Source organism: Peromyscus californicus, unplaced genomic scaffold (assembly GCF_007827085.1).
Source record: "Peromyscus californicus insignis strain IS unplaced genomic scaffold, ASM782708v3 Scaffold_4__1_contigs__length_199733344, whole genome shotgun sequence".
Lineage (NCBI taxonomy): Eukaryota > Metazoa > Chordata > Mammalia > Rodentia > Cricetidae > Peromyscus > Peromyscus californicus.
This window is the reverse complement of record NW_026294562.1, coordinates 33,712,289-33,728,759: the sequence shown is the minus strand read 5'-3', so window position 1 is coordinate 33,728,759 and position 16,471 is coordinate 33,712,289. Positions and strand designations below refer to the sequence as shown.

General features: G+C 43.8%; 1 protein-coding gene across 2 annotated transcripts in view; it reads right to left on the bottom strand.

Moving 5' to 3' along the window:
- Nucleotides 1-16,471, bottom strand: part of Glis3 (GLIS family zinc finger 3) — a 444,325-nt gene that overhangs the window by 414,204 nt on the left and 13,650 nt on the right. The window contains exon 2 of one of the 2 annotated variants that reach the window (XM_052763408.1): nt 13,918-14,401. In XM_052763408.1, the coding sequence (XP_052619368.1) occupies nt 13,918-14,305 (388 nt within the window). In that variant the 5' untranslated portion in view covers nt 14,306-14,401. Of the gene's footprint in view, nt 1-13,917; nt 14,402-16,471 lie in introns of those variants that run through there. The other variant, XM_052763409.1, reaches the window with a different exon arrangement.

The window sequence follows — 16,471 nt, the reverse complement described above, 5'->3', positions numbered from 1 at the left end:
CTGACACTCCAAACAGCTGACAAGGGACTCTGAGGACTAACCTCACTACTTCTTATGGGATGGTGTTTCGGGATGTTTCTTTGTCCCGCCTAGCTTGAGAAAGGTTTTGCAGATTTGGAAAGCCACTGGAGAGAAAAACCAGGAACAATGGTACTTTTATCTACCTTACAACCCTACCAGGGATGGGTTAACTAAAACAGGAAAAAAATCCCAAAGATAAGCTACATGGGTGGAAAAGGACACTCTCAGAGGCTGTAACGTTATTGAATGAAAATCTCAGTTCCAGAAAGAAGCTACCTTCCTGTGAGTTGTTGGCCAGGGAAGTGCCTCAGCCCACAAATCATAAAGACTATTACTACAGCTGTTGATTGTATGCCTGGACTAGAAGGTAAGACCCTGAAAACACCACATGTTCACATTCTTTCTGACTATACAACATGTAGAAATTAATCTGGGACTGAACTGGAAACTCCCACCCTGCTCTCTGGCTTTGGTATTGTCAGAGGGAGGCATGCAGGCTGCTGGTGGAGAACCGTCACTGATGTTTCCGCTTGGCCACAGACCCTGTGTGCTAGAAAACACCAACATGCCAGGCAGGATTGCCTTCTTGTGCAATAGGGGCTTGGCTGTCTTGGGTAAGACCAACTGTCTTCCAATTGTACATAAGGCCCACTCCATACACAAGAGAGAAGCCAAGCATGGTACCATAAGCCAGAACCAAAACCTGTAGCTGTATATATAGGTCATAAATCTCAATAGGGAAGAAACTTGTATGGTCTTATTAGATGGGTATCATGCACCTGCCAATCCACCCTCTAAACACGTGTTTATGCCGATCACTGTTGTCAGCCTCAACTCATAACCTCTGGGGACACTCCTACACAAGTGACATGGTGGCCTGTTTCTTAGCCATAGGTAGCCATCTATGCCCCCTCCAAGGCTCAATGATCATTATGGAAAAGGGGTGGAAAGGATGTAAAAGACAGAGGACAGGATAGAGTGTTGGTTATATTATAGTCTCTTCTCAGAGATTAAAATGTTCCATCCTGTAGGGCAGCTCCTTAAGCAGGGTGTAAACAACAACAAAAATAAAAAAAATTTAAGTTCAAGAATTCCCTGAAACTGACCAAATTCACTAGTCCCTCCCTGCCAGAGCAAGCACAATCTGGCTGCAAAGACGGCTCTCAGACAGGAAGAGCTACCTGGAAGAGATTTAGACCACCTGAGGCACTTGGAGAGGGTACTTCAACCCGCTGAGCTGCCTGCAGGCTGTGTGGTGTGCTCCAGGTTCCCAGTTTCGCTGGAGTGAGTCTTGGGTGATGCAGTTGTCTTTGAGTCATTTCTGCTCCTGCAAGTATCCCCTCACCCATCTTCCTGTAACCCAAATAACTCACTCGTTCACCAAGTTGGACTTTGGTGGTATCCCCGCTTTCATCTGTCATGGGTTCCATATCTGGGATGAGTAGATGGGTGTGCTTCGTCTCTCAAAGAAAAGTTTCAATCACACAACACGTGTGTGTACACACACATATACATATGATATCTGCTTAATCACCCAGAGCCAAGTGATGGGCTTGGGTCCCTCCCTAGCTATGTGAGGGTGAAGAAATGCTGCAAACAGATCTTAGTTTCCTCATCTATAAAAGAGGAAAAACAATAATAACACTGTGCTATTGGTGAAATTATTAAGGCCACTCCACGTAGATAAAAGGAGATTTATTTAATGGCGTAACTTACAAATTAAGGGATAGGTAGGTCGTGGAGTCTGGGGAAGGTGTATCGCAGTCCAGCGGTGTTCTCTGGAGCTCTGCTTGGTACACCTCTCCAGTCCAGGGTCCCGCAACAGAGAGAGAGCCCGCCGATCCAGATCTCAGGTCCCCAGGCGCCTCCTTTCGCCCCGCCTTGTAGGCGTGACAGTTGCCGAAGTCTCAATGGGGGTTGGAACTTCCAGATCAAAGCTAGAATGGCTACCCACTACATCTCCCCCTTTTTGTCTAAATAAGAAAGTTCTAACCTAATACAAGACTATATACAAAGGAATGGTTATCAAATATAGTCCAGGAATAATGAGGGATAATGACCTAGATAAGATGGAACTACAACCAATGCAAACAATATCAAGCAAGAAACACATACTATAATCCAGAGAAGTATAGAGCATAGGTAAATGGCATGTTACAAAGATCATTCCAAAAGGTGTCCTATCCTAAAGAACCTGAATCTAATACTTAATATGTTCTATCTACTAGGTTGTAACTATAACTGCTAGTCTTCAATCCCATCAAAGACCTGAGAAGGAATATAATGGTACCTGAGAAATGGTAGATGGATGCAAGCAACTTTCGGGAATCTTGCAAGAGTAGACGGAGACAGCTGGCAGCCTGGACAGTCACCTAATGTTTCTCAGCATTGTTGGTGCATTCAAATTGGCTACAGGCCTAAAGTATCTGACAGACCATTTTCAGGTAGAGCATGAGACTCTTAATCTCAGGGTCGTGGGTTCGTTCCCCACGTTGGGCGCCAGATATTGGTGAAATTATTAAGGCCACTCCACGTAGATAAAAGGAGATTTATTTAATGGCGTAACTTACAAATTAAGGGATAGGTAGGTCGCGGAGTCTGGGGAAGGTGTATCGCAGTCCAGCGGTGTTCTCTGGAGCTCTGCTTGGTACACCTCTCCAGTCCAGGGTCCCGCAACAGAGAGAGAGCCCGCCGATCCAGATCTCAGGTCCCCAGGCGCCTCCCTTCGCCCCGCCTTGTAGGCGTGACAGTTGCCGAAGTCTCAATGGGGGTTGGAACTTCCAGATCAAAGCTGGAATGGCTACCCACTACACTGTGCCCAATGGTCCCCACTTCATTGTGTTTTAAAGCAGCTTAGATGTAATAATATAAAGTATCTGGAATATATAGCAATATACACCATATAATGTTATGTCTTAACTGTCATTATTCTTTAAAAATCTGGTTAAAACTACAAAGAAAGTGTGGAAAAGGAAGTTGTGGTCCTGCCTTGCTTTATTTCTCTGGACTTGTTCCAAATTCTTCAAACATTTTTGCAAGGAATTCCATAATGTGGTTCAGTGATTTCACCTAGACCTAACACCCTATCACTCCAGTCAATTTAAGAACCAGAACAAAAAGTAAGAAGAGGTCCCATGTAATCCTGACTGACTTCTTTTCGGAATACAGTTATTGACTAAACAATCCTATAGAATATTCCAGGACTGGCAGTTATGCTCACAGATAGCTGGAGCCCCATAATTACTATTTTGAGTCTAGAACTGTCACTGGACGGGCAATTCTTTCCAGTTCTCAGAGGCAGCATGACCAGTCCAACCATGGTGTGAAGACTCTGGATCCTGGAAACGTGTGCCCTCTTCCTTTCCAGCCTCCAGCCCTCGGGTGGCAGTGCTTCCCACCATCCTAACCTCAGAACTCTCCTGTGCTTTTTCAGACATTCAACTGTTCTAGAAACATCCACCGTTAGATTGTCTATACTACAAAAACGACAGTGAGGTTCTCCTCAGAGTCCTGGAAACACCCCAGCATTTACTCCAAGCTTTCCCACACTACACAAAATCATCCACTTCTACTAAATTTGGCAGAGGGCAACTCGGGACCTTCACCTGAAGCATGGTCAACAAAAATGTCTTTGTGTCAGTCAAGGGGATACCTTCTTGGTGTCTATTTTCACTTCTTCCACCTATGACATGAGGTGGCCGCTTAGCAGGCTGTCAATGTGGAACCGCCCACACATTCAATGTGCTGTCTACGTATGTCATACGACAAAGCCTGTCCCCCCTCAAGTCTCGCCTGCATTTAGATCTTTAGTCCAGTTTTTTCATGACTCTTATTTATGCTAAATTATCTACAAAGTTGTAATGTCAATCAAGGGAGGACTCGTCACTCTTTGTATAGAAATATGCCATCATTTCATATACCATATTGCTGGAAGCAAACAAGAGATCTAAGTCAACAATATACCCTATGTGGATTAACAGAATTTCAGCTAATTATACTTTTTGCTTCTCTCGGGGCTTCTTTCCAATTGAAGTGGAGCTATATTGGAGCATTTTCATATTGATATCAGAATCTTTATCGTAAGTTGGATTGCTTTTGTAGTTTCCTCGGATTTTAGTTAAGATATTTTATATATATATTTAGCTATGAATAGTAAGTATATAATACTATTAATTTTTCTTGAGAATCATGGAAAGTAGTAAGGGTGTGATACAGACACAGGAGGATTGCTGACAGTATACTACAGGGCCTGGCAATAAGCATGCCAAAGGTTCTTTTTTTAAATATTTTTATTTTATAATTAATTTAATCTATCAGCCACGGATTCCCCAAAATCAATTATCTTCATGTATTTTTTATCATACCACCTCTCCCTCCCCACAACTCTTCCCAGATCCACTTCCAATACCCATCCACCAATTTCATGTTGATTTTACCCCATCAAGACTGATTTCTATTGCCCAAATGTCACTGGATGGGTGGCCCTCAGAGCATGATCTAGGCAAAAATGCCCCATCACTATCTCCCAAGGCTCCTGGAGTTGCCCAAACACATGGAAGGCACACATCCTGGAGGAAGATAGGCTTGCGTGAAACATCAGCTCTGACTCTTATCCCCTAGGTGAATCAGGTGAATGGTCTCAGCTCCCTCAACAGCACACTGCACACTTTTAAACTGAAGTTAACATCAGCCCTAACACATTGGCTGTGCCGGGTCTCAAGGTCTCACCGGCTCTGGCACACTACAGGTCCCCCACCGAAGATAAACGCTGCTTTCTTTCTTGATCTTGCCTAATTCTCTATTATGTATTAAGAGAGGAAACCCATATAGTTCTGAGAGCCAACAGCTTTTCAAAGTGCTGAAGGTGACTGGTTCCCCTTCTGGTTCAGTTCACTGTCCTACAGCACTACACCAGGGGAGGGTTATTCACAGGATACTGTATTCTTTTCAATGTGGAATGCTACAAGTCTGACAAAGCACTTTTCTGAACTGGAACAAATCGTACCTGCCATTCAGTAATACTTGGAAATTCATCATCAATTTGATTTACACCCAGCATCAATAAATCACACAAAGTATCCCCTGTGTAGCCCAGGGAGTAAACAAAAGTAAACATTGTGCTTCACCTGCCTGGCTGGCCAGACGAAATGCAAACTCTGGCCACCTCAACTGGAATAATGCCTTTAGTCTCTGGTCGATTTGGTTATTTTGGGAGGCTTTTATGGAATATTAACTTTATGTGCTCTAATTCTACAGGAAGCCACCCTGGAAGTGCAAGGAAATATAAATGATTAAAAAGCAGAAGTGAAGGGGAAAAAAGCAAGTGTTTTGCTCTTTTTAACTGTATTTTTTTCCCAAATAAGGGGGTCCCACATTGCTACTCTGTTTCTAGTAGGGCTACATTCCACCCAGAGGCCCTGGGGGCAGCTAACAGTTTCTTTTTGTTGTCTCTTGTTTTTCAAAATAGAGTGCAGGCATAATAATCAATCCCTAACCTGAACTCCAGACTCTGACCAATGAAATCAGCCAACAAGCATTAAAAAAAAATAAAAAAAATTTAAAAAGTGATGTGTTATTTTACATACATTAAGTGTTAGCCCTCCCAGGTTCACATAATACATTATCTTCCCTGAACCAGGTCTTTACAAGAGACACCAGCCTTAAGTGACACAAAAGAGTTTTAAAATCCCAATTAGTTTGGTGTCCTTTGTTGATATTATTCTGTTTTTCTCTAACCAACAATAATAAATAACCCACAAATGCTAATGAGTAACTAACTCCTTTTGTCTCCAAGGACAGCCAAGCCCAACAAGAAATGTCAGAGGGCCTGAGGTAAAATAAAAACCTTTATAATGAAAATCTTCCCAATTATACAGTCCTCAGGGTACTACACATGCAGAAATGTCTTAAATATTTAAATAGTCATGTCAAATGTGCTTAAAGTGGGGATCATAAAACTGATTTCCCAAATGCTTTGAAAAATGAGTTTCTACAAGTCTAATGACAGTGAGTTCTGTTGGACCAGGAAGCAAGGAAATACTCTCAGTATTGCTATGTTAAGTGGGGCTCCACACTCACAAGCCCGAGCCAGGCCAGGGAGCTGCCCTACACACAACACACTCCCATGCTGCCTCCTGAAGTGCAGACAACACAGGAAGGCCCACCTCTGCACATTAAAATCCGACATGGGCCGGGCGGTGGTGGCGCGTGCCTTTAATCCCAGCACTCGGGAGGAAGAGGCAGGCGGATCTCTGTGAGTTCGAGGCCAGCCTGGTCTACAGAGTGAGATGCAGGACAGGCGCCAAGCTGAACAGAGAAAACCTGTCTCGAAAAACCAAAAAAAAAAAAAAAAAAGAAACCCGACATGGTGTAAGCAATGAACTTGAAAACTAACTTCTACTGCCTCTGAACTGTTAAGATAGAACCCCTTCCGTTACCTAGGACAGAACAGAGAGGACACACTGACGCCTGTGACCCAGGCTCTCTCTGACCTGCAATGAACAAGAGTGATGTGATGTGCTTTAAAGGCAGCTCTTTTTCCAATGCTTTCCCCAACTCTAACCGTGGGCAAGGTCTGGAAGTGATGGCACCCCAGAGGCAGTAAGGATGCCCTTTCACACAGCTCTCCAAGCATGCCCCACTAAAAGAGACTGGCAATTTGGGTGAAAGTGAGTGGTTTTAGGTCTAGGGCAGGGAAGTGCAAGCGAGGTGAAAACATCTTGCTATGTCTGAAAACAGGAAGTACTTAATGGGAACATGGTTAAAGGGCACAGGAACTGACTTCAAGTGGGTTCCTCTGGCCATATTTGGGTTCACTGGAGCATCAGAAAGAATTATGACAGTAATGAGTCACAGAGAACCATTTTTGAAGGAGTCCCTAAGTGAGTCTACAGTGATCCTAAAGAGACGAGGGGAAGCCCCTCTTGACAGCTGCTGTGGTCTGAATCCAAAAATCTCCCCCACAGACTGTGTATTCGCACATCTGCCCCAGCTAGGGGTATTCTTTGGGGAGGCAATAATAATCAGGACATAACTCACTGCCAGGCTGCCAGACACTGGGCACAAAAAGCTGAGAGGGGAGGTGACACCCAGCTCTTAGCTCTGATCAGAACCTCTGCCTCGTGGTCTGGCTGCTGTGCAAGGAGCCATACACTCCTACAGACATGACCAGGCTGCTTCTGCCATCAGGCCTCACTAGGATAGACAGAAGTCCCTTGAACTGTGACTAGACAAATCCTTCCCCTCTGATGTCCGGCATCTATCAAGAATTTTGTCACTGTATTGCTGAAAGTAAGGCACCAGCTATTATAACCATACAAGGACTGACGAAGTCAGAAAGCATCATCACCACACTCAACAAAGAGAGCCTGACCCAAACACAGACCAGACGGTTAGCTCGGAAAGGCTCACGAATGTGACGTCATTGACTAACTTTGACGGGAAACGTGTCTGCAAGGCAGTGATCTGATGACGATATGGTGTTCACCAGGTAAGTCCTAGGACAAAGAGCACCTGATGTTTCCTGGTGTAAGGCTGTGGGCCACACACCAATCACCTATTCCATATTCTTCTTTTTAATTTGGGGGTGTGTGTGTGCGCAAACATGTGGGAGGTGTGCACTCGTGCATGTAGGTGTGGAGTCCAGAGGTTAACATTGGTCATCTGCTAATCCTTCTCCACCTTATTGCTGAGACAGGGCCCCTCTTTCTGAACGTAGGGCTCACCATTTCAGCCCAAGTGGCTGCAGTGAGCTCAGGGGATTCAAACCTGAGTCAGATGGTGAAGGAATGGTCAGCCAAACAAGTGTGAGCGAAGAGCTAACCTGAACCCAGCACAAATGAAAAATGCATGGGGGGGTGGGGTGGGAGAACTGAGGAGACTAAAAAAGGAACCTGAGATACTGTGATAGCCATATATAATACACTCAAACTTGATTAGAGCCATCTAAATTAAAAAACAGTGAGAAAGGGTGCTTAGACTGTAAGTAGAGAGAGAAAATAATGTATGGATAAAATAAATTATGGAATGCACACTAAGACATAATTATATGTAAGTGAGTCTGTTCTCTGAGTTAACTTCCTTGGTTATGATTAACATGCATTTGTGTATATACATGAAGAATGCCAATTTTAAGATGAAATGTCACAGTGTCTGTCACTTATTTCCTAGTAGTTCAAAATATTTGAAAAAGATAACTGTGGCAAAATGCTGAGAAGTCAAACCTATTAATCTAGGTTTAGTGGCACATGTCTGTAAGCTCAGCACTTTGGTATGCTGAAGCAGGAGGATCACTAAGTTCAAGGCCTGTCTAGTCTACATATTGAGTTCCAAGCCATCCAAGGCTATACAGTGAAACCTTGTCTCAAAAAAATAATAATAATCGCCGGGCGGTGGTGGCGCACGCCTTTAATCCCAGCACTCGGGAGGCAGAGCCAGGCGGATCTCTGTGAGTTCGAGGCCAGCCTGGACTACCAAGTGAGTTCCAGGAAAGGCGCAAAGCTACACAGAGAAACCCTGTCTCGAAAAAACCAAAAAATAATAATAATAATAATAATAATAATAATAATAATAATAAACTAGTTGTTTAGTTAGCATAGAACACAACACAAAATAATGTAAAGCCAAAAAAAAAAAAAAAAGGACCAAAACACTGAGACCCAACAGTGAGTTTTCTCATTAAGAAGCACTTGATAAAAAGACTGGCTAACGGAAGTGGAGATGACTGGATAGGGCGCTCCCAGGGAGCTGTTTAAAAGGTACAGAATCGAGAGAAATAAGCCTTTTCTCTTTCTGCCGTTTATCCTTCCTCCCCCCTCTTCTCAGAAGGCAGATTCTGGTCAGAGCTGGACTGAGGCGGCCACGGTGCAGCCAAGAGGAACACGGTACAGTCCCGGGCCTGAGAGTGCAGAGCTGAGTAGCCGACACTGACCCCTAAGAAAAATGGCCTCATGACAAGCCCTGGGCACTCCAAGAGGCCAACCAAGTGTCTCTGTGTTTTTATTGTGCCCTCAGGCCCAAGAAACACCTAACAGCCACATTTATTAAGGAGTCGAGTGTCAACACTTAACAGCGTGTGTGTACTAGCAACTTATTAGCTGCTTTAAAAAGTAATATTCATAAATTAAAAGAAAAATAGCATATCTGTTTGATTCAATAGGCACCGTTTCAGGAGGGACATATGCTCCCATGGTATACCCTACCACTTCCCAAACCTTAGAAAAAGGCAGATCCCACCATGCTCATGGCCTGTTCACATCTACATGTCACCTAAAATTGTAGTAAAATAGCCCAGTGTGATAACTCATGCCTGTAATCTCAGCACTCAGAAGGCAGAGGCAGGGGTAATTGCCTCACCTTTCAAGGCCAGCCTAGGCTACAAAGTGAGTGCAGGGTCAGTCTTTGAGACTCTCTCAGAGAAAACCCCAAACGTTAAATAATTAAATTACTTTAAAAATTAAAAAACAAGCTACCCACCAAACTCCGAAACTTTCTTACCTCAAACCAGATCTCTGTACCGACGGAGTACTAGCTTCTCCTTCCTGTTGCCCAAGCTCTTAGCAACCACCCCTGTCTCTATAAACTTCACAATTCCAAGTCCTTATACTTATTAAAAACTCTACACCTCCAAGCCATGTGGACTCACAAAATGCATGTTTCTGAAGCTGATATACTGGATTCAGCACAGTTTACTCAAGGTTTATCCATTATAGGATGTGCCAGAATTTCCTTCCTTTTCAAGTTGAGTATACATGCATCATCATATTATGTCTACACACTCATCTTGTGATGGACATGTGCGCATCTACCTTCTGGCTACAGTGAGTAATGCTTTCAGGAACAGCAATAAAAAGTGCTTGCTTTCCCTGAGACTGTATCTTCACAAACATCACCAAAAGGAATGTAATGAAATTTACTATGGAAAGTGTCCATCTCCACTAGCAAGAAGTTTACCTGGTGAGCAAGAATGCTGTGTATCTCTCTGATTCCTTCAAATTTTTAAGTATCCTAGGACTCTTTTAAGTTCACTGTGGTACCCCAGTAACCTTGAGGTACCATTTGGAACCCACACCATAGGATGCTGAAGCCACTGTTATCTGTGTTTCCAGGATAGTGGAATGTAATCCTTAATCAACAGAAATAACACTGTCAAATCTACACTTCCCACCAGTGTTCCTCTGTAACATCCTCAAGAACCTAAGTTCTCCGGATACAGTCCCAAGAATCAGTGCAATCATTCTTGGACTCAGAAAAGGCTCTTCTTATTACTGTGTAAATTACACACCATCCCAAAGCAATGAGGCCCTGCTGTGGTGAATTTTGTGTGAATTGCCTGAACTGCAAGGTACTCAAATGTTTGGTGAGACATTATTCCCGGTGTTCATGTTGGGGTGTTTCTGGATGAGACTGACATTTACATCAGCAGACTGGGGAAGGGTACTGCCCTCCTTGGTGATGAGAGACTACATTCAGTCATCCGAAAGTCTAACCAGAGCAAAAGCTTCTTCCCCAACATGAAGGACAGCCTTTCCTACCTAGTTGCTCTTGAACTGGAACACTGGTTTCTTCTTCTTGCCTTTGGACTCACACTGAAATACTGGCTCTTCCTGAGTCTGGAGCCTGCTGGCCTTTGGACACAAACTCTACCATTAGCTCTTCTGGTTCTCAGGCCCTCAGCTCTGACTGGAATTAAATCATCCACTGTCCTGGGCCACCACAATTTCATTAGCAAACTCCTAATAATAAGACTCTTTATTTCTATTCACACACACCACACACACACACACACACACACACACTCTCTCTCTCTCTCTCTCTCTCTCTCTCTCTCTCTCTCTCTCTCTCTCTCTCTCTCTCTCTCGCTCTCGCTCTCGCTCTCTCTCTCATATACATTCTCAAGCTATTTCTGGAAGCCTCAACTGGTATTCCCCGAGTTACATGCTGCCCCAGGGTCAAAGCAGCCTCACCCATCTACACTTCTTGGTGAGTCCCTCAAGACTTCATATGTTGCATTGTTTACTGTCTTCCAGCATCAGCTCTTATAAAAACTCTACACCTCCAAGCCATGTGGAGTCAGGCAGAAATCTCGTCCCTCTAGGCTTGGGTTGTGTTTTTCTCCCTACCCAAAACAAATGCTAGAAAGCTCCCCCACATGCACACATGCCATGCCAGCTCATGCATGAACACACTCATACACTCTCGTACACACAGCTGAGTACAGTTACGAGGCTAGCACCTCACTTTCCAAATGTGTGCCTAGATGTGCTACTGTCCTCCTTGATCCCCCTGTCAGGAGGCCACGGAGCCCTCTCAGGAGTTGATAGATGGAGCTAGAGAGATGGCTCAGTTGGTTAAACGCTTGCTGTGTAGGCCTGGGGACTTGAATTTGGAGTCCCCAGCACCCACATAAATGCCAGGAGTAACGAAACGTGTGTAACCCCAGAGCTGGGGAAGCAGAGATGGGATCCCTGGAGTATGCTGATCAACCCTTCCAGCAAAACCAGGGGGTTCCATATTCATTAGTGAGAGACACTGTCTTAAAAAAAGAAAACGGAGACTAACTGAGGAAGAGATCAGCACTGACCTCTGGACTCCACTCCTGCCTGCCCATGCACACACGCATACTCATACACACAAAGACTGACACACTGCTCTGAGTATATCCCTCTCAGAGTCCTCACTGTGCTTTGTAACTACCAGTATATTTGTCTAAATTCTCAAACACCCTGAGGGGAAGACTGCATTTTACATACAAGTCTTCCAGAACAATGGCTTATATTCCCCACAATATAAGTTCAATAATTATTTGTTGAATAAATGATCAGATGGAGTTTACACAATCCCAGACCATTGGCTGTTGGCTTGATTTATGAATTCTGACAAGATCTGCAAGGAACAATTCAACCACTTCTGGCCTCACCAAGACCACGGATGGTATCCAAGCTTCAAGGCTGAGAGGAATAACTTCAGATTGTCCCCAGCTTCTTGTCTGTGAGAACTCATGCTCCAAGCATGCCGACAGGAAGCCTGGCACTGTCTACTAGCTAAGAGCCAGCAAGCCTCAGGGGAAGAACTGGGAGGCAGTACTTGCTCGACATGCATTACAAGGTATGCTGGCCCTGATGACTCACTCAAGTTAGGCTCCCTTAACCTAAGTTCCTGAAGCACATTTTCAACCAGGATTATAATTATGGCTTCTATCAAAGTACCATTCCCGAACTCTTTCTTAGTCAGTGTCCCCAAAGAGTTTGTTCTTTTTGGACCCTCGTTAGTTAAATCAAGTACGGGACACATCCTGAGCTGTTGCAAGCAATCGCTGAGTCTATGTCGGAAAGCATTTCCACACGCAGCCTGATACATACATGATAGGAGAAATGCAGGTTATTAATACTATCACCATCACCACTATCAGTCACGTGGACAAACACTAGGGCCTATAAAAGCAAGCTGCAGATCACTGGTCAAGATGAGGTGAGAGGTGTCGGTGGGGCAATGCCTCTACAACCCAACAGAAGCGTTTGATAGGAAAAAAACAGCGCTCAACCCCATGAGCGCAGTGGCCTGAGAGTTACAGACTAGTCTGGAAAGGACCCCCCAGGGAAACCTTACCTGAACTTAAATACCAGTACCTCTAGGAGAGTAAACTACTCCAAACAGAAACTAAACTAAATGTAAATTAATAGGGAAAGCGATAATACGAAAGTATAAGAGAAATATAAAAGCTACATGCATGCTTACTGTTGTAGGGTTTTTCATTTTTTGTTGGTTTGGTTTTTTTTTTTTTTTAAATCTCTTCACTTATGCCAAAAACTCCATACACCAAAATACACAGACACCAAGACAAACAAGTCTTTGGCTACATGTCTGTTATAAATCATTATTCACCTTAATTAACAGGGTATGTGGCCATTCAGTAGCCTGTTAGTAACTCTACTGAGCAGTATAAGCACTTTTAATACAAACATTTAAATACTAAACGATAAAGTACCTTAAGGAATATACAGAGTGCTATTGCACATAAAACGCTGTAGCTATGGAGGATTCAGGCTCCTTTTCTCCCTGGCCTAAACACACACACCATCTGCAGCATACACTCATTAAGTCCACACCAATTGCTAGAGAAAGTGTCGTGCAAATACTTTGTTAGTCCTCACAACTACTCTTTAATTTGAAATATCTGGTAACCCACCCAATCTCTACTAGACTAAAACCACATGTTGTGTTTCAAATTAACCAAGGTTTCTAGTCCCTCACAAAATTTAGATACATGTTTATTATTCTTGTTGGAGACAGGGCTCATTGGTGGAGCAGTTGCCTAGCATGCTACTCTAAGGCCATGGTTTCAAGCCCCAGCGTTAAGGGGGAACGGATTATGCATTATTCCCTGTACTGATTAAACTCTTCATTTTCTTATTTATATTTACTAACTCCTTATTTTACTGGTTATTACAATGTCTCTCTTTTAACAGTTTTCCTTCTAAGCACAGCTTTTCTTCTAGTACTTCTAACACCAGCAGTGGTTCTGGTTCAGCCTTGACCTCCATGGTCTGTAGAATCCACTCCACCCTGTAAGCCAGGGCAGAGCCACATGTATGCAGAAGACAGACTTCGTCACCTTGCTCCTGTCCCCTTCATCACCTCCCCCACTATCTCCCTTTTGAGCTGACCTTTCTGCTGTACCTTCTCCTCTGCTTCACATTCCAAGGTGTCACACATTTGTATTTAGCATTTATACACACAGACACAAGTACACACCCAACCCCTTACCAAGCATGAGACTGTGAACTTTGACTTTGATGTTAAATTACATATATTTTCTATAGAACTAGCTGGCAGTGAACAGACATGAGGGAGATAAAACGTTTCCATTTCTAAAAGATTCCAAAATGACAATCCTACCTTTCTCGGGATTTGAAGAAAAGGGGTCTCCAAATTCTTGCTGTTTGGGTTTTATAGTAAGTGATGATGCCATGCCACCAGTCTGAGTGGCCTGAAATTGAGGCTTCCCATTGGTGAGTAACTGTCTCCTGGGGCTCAGGGCAGGCAGATGGATGGGGCTCACCGCCATGTTGCTCTGAGGAGCCATCCCTGCTCCGGAGGACATCTTGAGATGGAGGCTGTTAGCAAGACTTCCAATGGTGGGGCTGGGTGTGCTGGCACAGGACGAGGGGCCCGGAGTGCCTGAGTGGGCTCTGATGGGAGGAATATGTTGACCACTGAGCAACCCAGGCCCCTGTGGGGTTCTCGACGCACGATGGAGACTCATGCCACATGACCTTCCATTCATTGTGAAAGCCCTAAGGCCAATATGGTCAATGTCCAACGGCACTACTGATTCTTTCAGGGCAAGTCAAGTAATTTATCCATGGAATAGGTGGTAAGTCTGTTTAAAACAAAAGCAAATACAGGCGTTGGGAAAGGTAAAACTGAAAATAAGACACAGCAATTTTTCAACTTGTACAGCATTCACACCACCACCACCACCACTACCACCACCACCACAACAGCAACAAAACCACACTTGGCAAACTAGCCCCTTATGTAGAACAAGATCATAAAACACACAGCTCCTTGGCAAGGACTCTCCACTTCTGCATTCATGGGAGGCATGTATTATGAGTCCCTGCATTGTTCTGTTTGTCACTGTGCCCTTCTCAATATGGTACTCTCAGCAGGTACCACCAGTCTACTGAGGACGGCTTACAAAATGTAACTTACTCTACTCCCAAAGGATTGGTACATACACTCCACTTTCCCTACAGTGTGTCTTTGGAAAGCCAGAACACCAGCCTCTGGGAGCTGTGACACTAAACTTCTGAAGTTCCCAGTCAACATATACAAAGCCAACATGTTCATTCTAAGAGAAGTATTTTCATAGTGCCCAGATTTGCAGAAGATCAGAACTCTAGGCATGGGACTATTAGTTTTCATAGAGCCTTACATTTAAATACTTACAACAGCATCAAGACCTTAGAATCATATTGATTCTGAATTATGGAGCTAGAAATGAACTCAATGCCACAATACTCCACCTTCCATGTGAGGGTCTGGGAGAGGAGAGAGCTATAAACAGTACCTCCTGGAAAGCACAGGAGAAGAGGAGCTCTTAAAGGTGGGTGCCAGTATGTTCACAGAAAGCCCTACTGTATTACCGTATATACTATACTGTCAGGAAGCCTCCAATGGGACCAGAAAAAAATTACCAATGTGTCCACCAAATGCCATTTTCTACTTGTATGTGATGACATCAACACTCCCTGGTCTAAAACTAAGGAAGGCTCTTCCCCCCACTGACAACTCTCTCCAGAGTAGGTCCAAGGAGGTGGCCAAGTGACGCCATAGTGCCTCTACTGAAAATGTCTGCAACAGCCACAATGTGTCTTTTAGAGAGACAAGATAGTCATAGGAAGCAGCCACGGCTGAATAAACACAGGAAATGAAGACTGAGAACAAGTCAATAATATCCATATGTCCTCAATAGGGTAAGTCTTGGGATTTGTTTTTCCCTGTAGGATCCATTTGAGGTCTTGAACAAATATTTTCAACTCAACTCTAAAAGACACAAAAGGAATGACTGCACCAATCATCATGGGAAGGCTACCAAGGAACGAAAACTGTTTCAAGGACATTGTTTCCTTTCACCATTTTAGGAAACAAAAAATACTTAAATGTTCACTGTGTTTTCCATAAAATTACCATACATGTTGAGGTGCTCTCAATGTAATTCAAATGTAAAATTCAGAATGTACTCTTTATTTCTCTGCTTTGCCAAGAATCCCATCCTTTGATGACATTTAGCTGCCAATCCTAAGGGACAGACAACAACTCTCTCTGTCATACAGCTAGCACTCCTACTCCCCTGCCACCACAGGTCCCATGGAAAGACGAGTCTAAGTTATCCAAACTTGCATGACTGAAGTTCCTTTATGAAACAGTAAGACCAGAGTTTGCTACAAAGTGGTCCCAAGTCTGTTCTTCGACTGTGGAAAACGCCCCACTCACTGTCCGTTATGTGCACCTCTGCTGTACCAGTCACTCTCTTCATCCCTTGATTGGCTGATCTTGAGCAAGAATCAGAATCATTATCCAGTCTCCACTCATTCATAAAATAGTGGTTTCTGAGCACTCTGAACTTTCCAAGGAAGCATTTGTTCACTATCCATCAAAAGGGAAAAAAAGCAAGAAATATGCCATATTGGCAAACTTTTGAAAATGAAGAACGGTCCAAAATGACTGTAGTCAGTTAAAGCATGTCCAAGTGGCGAGAGTCTACAGATTTGTTGACTGTGATCATTTCCGGTTTTTTTTTTTTTTTGAGGAGTCATTGCTGTGGGATGGTCTGTATGTCAAATGTGTTGCTGATTGGTCAATGAATAAATCACTGATTGGCAGTGGCCAGGCAGGAAGTATAGGCGGGACTAACAGAGAGGAAAATTGAGAGAACAGGAAGCTG